The sequence below is a fragment of the Berghia stephanieae genome, chromosome 8, assembly GCF_034508935.2.
Source record: "Berghia stephanieae isolate SIO BIC M18660-M18661 chromosome 8, UCSD_Bste_1.3, whole genome shotgun sequence".
Lineage (NCBI taxonomy): Eukaryota > Metazoa > Mollusca > Gastropoda > Nudibranchia > Aeolidiidae > Berghia > Berghia stephanieae.
The window spans coordinates 40,861,842-40,868,532 of NC_088367.1; the positions used below are offsets into that span (position 1 = coordinate 40,861,842).

Consider the following 6,691-nt stretch of genomic DNA (forward strand, 5'->3'; position numbering starts at 1 on the left):
CTACATACTACACTACTACTACTACTACTACTACTACTACTACTATACTACTACTACTACCCACTACTAACTATACTTACTACTACACAACTACATACTACTAACAACAATAATAATAATAATAATAATAATAATAATAATAATAATAAATAATAATAATAATAATAATAAAAATAATAATAATAATAATAATAATAATATCACAATAGTGATAATACTAATGATGATGATGATGATTATGATAATAATGATGATGATGATGATGATGATGATGATGATGATGATGATGATGATGATGATGGTGATGGTCCCTGACCAACATCAACATGTAACATGTAGAATGAGACATGACGCCTGTTAGGCGATATTACATTTTTTCCGACAGAGACACTGCTGTTCACGGCCAGGTGCTAATTTTACACTGAGAGAATGTGAGTAAAAAAAACGTTTCCAAGGACTCAACTGTGCCCCAAGCGAAACTCGAACCCAGGACCTTCCAATCGGAAAGCGAGTGTCATACCACAAGACCGCATAGCCGCACGATACTACTACTACTACTACTACTACTACTACTACTACTACTACTACTACTACTACTACTACTACTACTACTACTAATAATAATAATAATAATAATAATAATAATAATAATAATAATAATAATAATAATAATAATAATAATAATAATGATAATAATAATAATAATAATAATAATAATAATAATAATAATAATAATAATAATAATAAATAATATAATAATAATAATAATAATAATAATAATAATAATAATAATAATAATAATAATAATAAAATAAGAAGAAGAAGAAGAAGAAGAAGAAGAAGAAGAAGAAGAAGAAGAAGAAGAAGAAGAAGAAGAAGAAGAAGAAGAAGAAGAAGAAGAAGAAGAGAAGAAGAGAAGAAGAAGAAGAAGAAGAAGAAGAAGAAGAAGAAGAAGAAGAAGAAGAAGAAGAAGAAGAAGAAGATGATGATGATGATGATGATGATGATGATGATGATGATGATGATCATCATCATGATCATGATAATCATGATGATCATGATGATGATCATGAGGATCATGATGATCATGATGATGATAATTATATTATAATAAGATAATAATAATAATAATAATAATGATAATAATAATAATAATAATAATAATAATAATAATAATAATAATAATAATAATAATAATAATAATAATAATAATAATAATAATAATAATAATAATAATAATAATAATACTTTTATTAATATTTTCATTATCAGGATTTGTCTTGATGTCAAAGGTGTTACGAATTGTTATTAAATTTGCCTTTGCCGAGAAATGGATTTGAATCTTGACCTTGACCTTGTTGTGACGTCATTACCTTCTTCTCCCACATCTTACGGTTGTCGTACTCCAGTTGAAGATCGCTTGGACTTTTCATGGCTAGGATAGAACGGAAAAGGAAAAGGGCAAACGGATTTTATTCATTGACTAGAGAAAAATAAATCATTGGAACACTCAACTCATGTTTGAATGATTTTCCTGCTTTAAAAATTGAACGATATTGTATTAGAATGATTGCCAAAACATGTGTTTTATTATGTGTATTGCAGATAATATGATCTTTGGTTTAATGTTAGATGTAAGCTTGGCTTTGGTTATTGGGGGGGGGGGAGGTGGAGAATAAAAATGAAGCAATTTGGGGTTATTGTTTTTGTGGGGTTTTTTTTAACTTGAGCTCTGGTATAGAGCAGAATCCACTAAACGTGCTCAAAGTGCTTTATAAAGGGATCCTGACCAACAGCAACACGTAACAAATAGAACGAGACTTGACCCCTGTTAGGCGATATTACAATTCTTTACGACAGAGACAACGCTGTTAACGGCCAGGTGCTCATTTTACATCTGAGTACGGTGAGAGAATGTGAGTAAAGAGCTTGTTCCAAGGACTCAACTATGCGCCGATCGAGGCACGAATGAACCCAGGACCTTCCGATCCGAAGGCGAGTGTCAAACCACAAGACCACATAGCTGCACGTGTACATTACTACATGTAATAAGATCTTTGGTTTAATATCAAATGTTTGCTTGTTTTGGTGGTCGCGGGGTGGAGGTTGAGAATTTTTAAAATGAAGCAATTTGTTTTTTAAAGACATCTATTTGTAATTCGTCGTCTGTGTTACAGTGGCATGAATCACCCAATCTATTTTTTACAAAATATAGGTTTGGGGATGACATGTATATATATATATATATATATATATATATATATATATATAAATATATATATATATATATATATATATATATATATATATCCTTTCTTTTTAAAAATATAGCATTGTGGAGAACATTGTTCTTATTTGAGTCAATAAAAAATATGATACGGTGCACAACTCTACTGAAAGATTTGAAAATTAGAAATGTATTTTTTTACATATAGATAAACAGATAACTTGATTTCCTTTTATAATTTAAAGTCAGTTTGAAAGTTCGTTGAGTCACACAGATATCATAAAATACGTACCGACGACACTAACACTCAAAATCAACCAATTTCGTCACTGTAAAAAGTTGTCAGTTTGGCGTTTTTACCACAGGAAGAACAACCAAAAGTTGACAGATGGATTTTGACCATTGTTTTGATTTTCAGTCGCCATTTTGAGTCCGAGGATTTTTTTACTATAAGGGTTAGCTCGAAATCGAAGGATTTTTTTTCCTACTAGGGTTAGTCATAAGTCTTAGTAAAGGTGCTAGGGTGTTTGTTTTTCCATAAGTTAAGTAAAGCAGAGATATTCCGAAAGCTCCTACATCCCCTAGTATTCTTTAAATTTGTATTTTCACCGTTGATCTTTTGTCAGGCGTTTATTTATTCAATTTGTCACCATTTTTTCTATTAGGGTTAGCTCGAGATCGGATGATATTTGTTTTCTATTAGGGTTAGTCATATGTCTTAGTAAAGGTGCTAGGATGTTTGTTTTTCCTTAAGTTAAGTAAAGGGGAAACATTCCGAAAGCTCCTACATCCCCAGTATAATGTATTCACTTAATGTCAATTTTGCTGCTCGAAGCTCGAAGAAATAAATAATAATGTGAAATTGAATGTACGCTTCAATTTAATTACAAAAACAGATCAAATGAACGTTTCGAATTAAAATAGAATGCTAGATATTTCTAAAAGGTGCGCAATTGATTAAGTGAAAAGAGGGGAGACGGGGAGGAACTGTGTAATGCAGTTTAAAACGTGAAATATAAAAATGTGTAGACTGTTGTCTTAAAAAAATATATTCTAGCCTTGTGGAGAACATTGTGCCATTTGAGTCAATAAAAAAATTATACGGCGCACAACTCTACTGAAAGATTTGAAAATTAGAAATGTATTTTTTACAGATATATAAACAGATAATTTGATTTCCTTCTATAATTCAAAGTCAGTTTGAAAGTTCGTTGAGTCAAACTGACGACACTAACAGTCTCAAAAACAACCAATTTCGACACTGTAAAAAGTTGTCAGTTTGGCATTTTTACGCAAATCGTCGCATTCGAAATAATGTATTCCCTTAATTACTTTAAGGATGTCAGATCTACACTAAGTTTTCAACAGTTTTCATCTATTTATGACATCAAGTATTATTATTGCCCCTTTGATGCTTTCAATGTGATGGTTTCGGGTGGATAATACCCAGGTTTAACTTCTTTGGTAATAAATTTTTAAAAATAATAATAATCTAAAAAAACGGAAATTTAAGACAAGAAAATAGAAGTAGCATTGAAGGTAAAATAAGGTTTTAGAAAGACCTTATTAAATGTTATGAATAGTCAGGTGGCTCCGTAGCGCACAACCATTTCACACACGGACAACTATATGTTGTTGTGTCACGGGTCAGAGGCCATAGTAGCTTACACTTCATGTTGGGCCACGCAGAAAAATCAACAGGGGGATGTACCAAGTTACGCAGACAACGTTGTTTACCAATATGCCCTCATTAAATGATGGTGGGTACAATATCGAATGAAAATAGTTCTTTCCCCGCGAAATTGCGGGCTTTTCACTAGCATATATATATATATATATATATATATATATATATATATATATATATATATATATATATATATATATATATATAGAACGAAGTTGACGTCACTCAGGTCTTTGTTTTTGTTTTTTGCCGTCCATGTGTATGAGTAATTCTCACGAAACTGTATAAACCAGTCTATAAACGTTCAAGGTTACACAAAGTTTTATGTAATGGTGCGTTATACTTCCGGATGACAATGTTGTGAGCTTCTTAGTCATGCTTAAAATGTCGCCGCGCATGTAATAGACACCTAGTGGAAGAGAACATAACCACAATATAAACAATGGCAGTTGTGCGCTAAATAAAGCAAAATAAACGGTGTGACCATCTATGGTATGCGTTTATGTAAAATACTCACTAGTTCTACACTCCTGATCAATCCGACTGGCACAGATAACTATGTGTAATTTTTAACGTTGAAATTTGATTGAGCGAATCTAGGGAGAACTAATCACACAACTAACGGTAAAAAAAAACAATAACAAAGAGCAAAGCGATGCCAGCTCCTTTCATCCCATTGTTTGTAAACAACCAGCTATAATATTTGTCCGAGAGGTATTGAGGGTGTGTCACAACTCCCGCGTTTTGATTGGTTGAAAATCTAATGTTTAATTGACACGTACTATCGTCCATTCCGACTGAGGAAGGTTCCTTGCCTGAACCAACGGTCAGAACAAAGGGTTTCCCTCTATCCGTGTTGAACAGGGTGGGTCTGGGCTTAAAGCTTTCTAGGGTGGTACTTTGTTTGGGCACAGTCAGGGGAGTTGGAGCTAAACCGGGTTTTTTATCCGTGAGCAGTGTCTTCTTCACGGGCTTCAGTGGAGGAGGTGCCTGGAGTAAAAACAAGAAAACGTTTTGAGCTTCATTACAAGTACGCACAACTATCATGAGTGAGTGAATAAGTGATTGAGTGAGTAAATGATCGAATGAGTGTGAGTGAAAGAGTGAGAAAACGAGTGAGAGAATGAGTTAGTGAGTGCGTGAATGAGTGAGTCAGTGAGTGAGTAAACGAGTGAGTGAGTGAGTAGAAAACTGGTATTTAGAAAAACGACTTCAAGTTTTATTAACGCAATTTCAACATTTAAAGTGCCATGGGGAAAATTGTATATATACAAGTACCCACTAACACCTCACATAGCGTATAGAAACATTTACCTTAATGAATTCCTTTTTACTGGATGCTTGACTGGCAGCTGTGGTGGCCACAACAGGGTTACTCGTTCTCATCACCTCATCCTCTTGAAGCATGGACCAAGTAGGAGGCGGGTTGGAAGAAATAAGGGAAATATCCCTTTCCATTACTGGTAGGCCTTGCTGGAGACCAAAAAAAAAAAATAATTCTATTCATAAAATTCCCTTTATTCATTCCCGAGGAGGAATTTGTCATTAGGATCTATGACTTGACTTGACTTGACTTAGATGCCTTTCGCGTCTCGACCGAAAGATCGGGTCGCCTTGGCTGTTTCCAGTATTTCCTGTGTGAGGTGTCTCCAATATTGCTGGTCCTCTGCTAGGGTTCTCAGATTTTCAAGGTCCCCTGCCGTTATGAGACTAATGCTTTGTCCAAGTGTTGTGAAGTTTTTGTTTAGGATCACAGGGAGTGTTGAGGGTATTTCATGAGGGTATTTTGTATGATGTCTATATTTGCTGGTGTTGATCCAATAAAATCGATATCATCTGCATAGGCGATTTCTCTAGGGATTGCATTCTCAATATGAGTCGTTGGTTTTGGAATGACTTTTCGAACTTCTTTCAGAGCGTGTTCTAAGTATATTGTGAACAGGATCTATTCTTAGTGAAAATCGAATAGCCGTGTTTCTCTCTCTTGAAGCATAAAAAAGGAGGAGGAGGAGGTGGAGGAGGAGACAAGCGGAGGAGAGTAGTAGTAGCATGAGGAGGAGGAGGAGGAAGAGGAAGAAGAAGAAGAAGAAGAAGAAGAGGAAGAAGAAGAAGAAGAAGATGATGATGATGAAGAAAGGAGGAGGAGGTGGAGGAGAAAAGGAGGAGAAAAGGGGAGGAGAGCAATAGTCAGACGTCAACAATAAAAACAACAAAGACCATAGCAAAAGAATAAAAATCAAAACAATTTCAACATCATCGTCAACAACAAGAGCAATAACTGCAACATTATCAACAACAATTACAACAACAACAACAACAACAACAATAACATTAACAACAATACCAATAATAGAAAAACAGGAACATCATCAACATCAACAGGAACATCATCAACAACAACAGCAACAACAACAACAACAACAACTACTACTACTACTACTACTACTACTACTACTACTACTACTACTACTACCACCACCACTACTACTACTACTACTACTACTACTACTACTACTACTACTACTACTACTACTACTGCTGCTACTACTACTACTACTACTACTACTACTACTACTACTACTACTACTACTACTACTACTACTACTACTCTACTACTACTACTACATACTACTATAACAACAACAATAATATCAACCCAAAGTGGAGGACAACATTATGATATAGATCGACGTGCACATATTTTCAGGTCTGATAACCCAAATTCCATATGGGCTCATTGTTATAATGGAAATCTCAAAAAATGACGCATAATATTG

General features: G+C 34.1%; 1 protein-coding gene across 1 annotated transcript in view; it reads right to left on the bottom strand.

Moving 5' to 3' along the window:
* Positions 1–1,250: 1,250 nt before the first annotated feature.
* LOC144978682 (uncharacterized) overlaps positions 1,251–6,691 on the bottom strand; it is a 41,147-nt gene continuing 35,706 nt past the window's right edge. The window contains exons 13-15 of the mRNA XM_078925080.1: positions 5,229–5,387; positions 4,697–4,904; positions 1,251–1,435 (exon numbers count right to left, since the gene is read on the bottom strand). Coding sequence (XP_078781206.1) covers positions 1,296–1,435; positions 4,697–4,904; positions 5,229–5,387 — 507 coding nt within the window. The 3' untranslated portion in view covers positions 1,251–1,295. The remainder of the gene's footprint in view (positions 1,436–4,696; positions 4,905–5,228; positions 5,388–6,691) is intronic.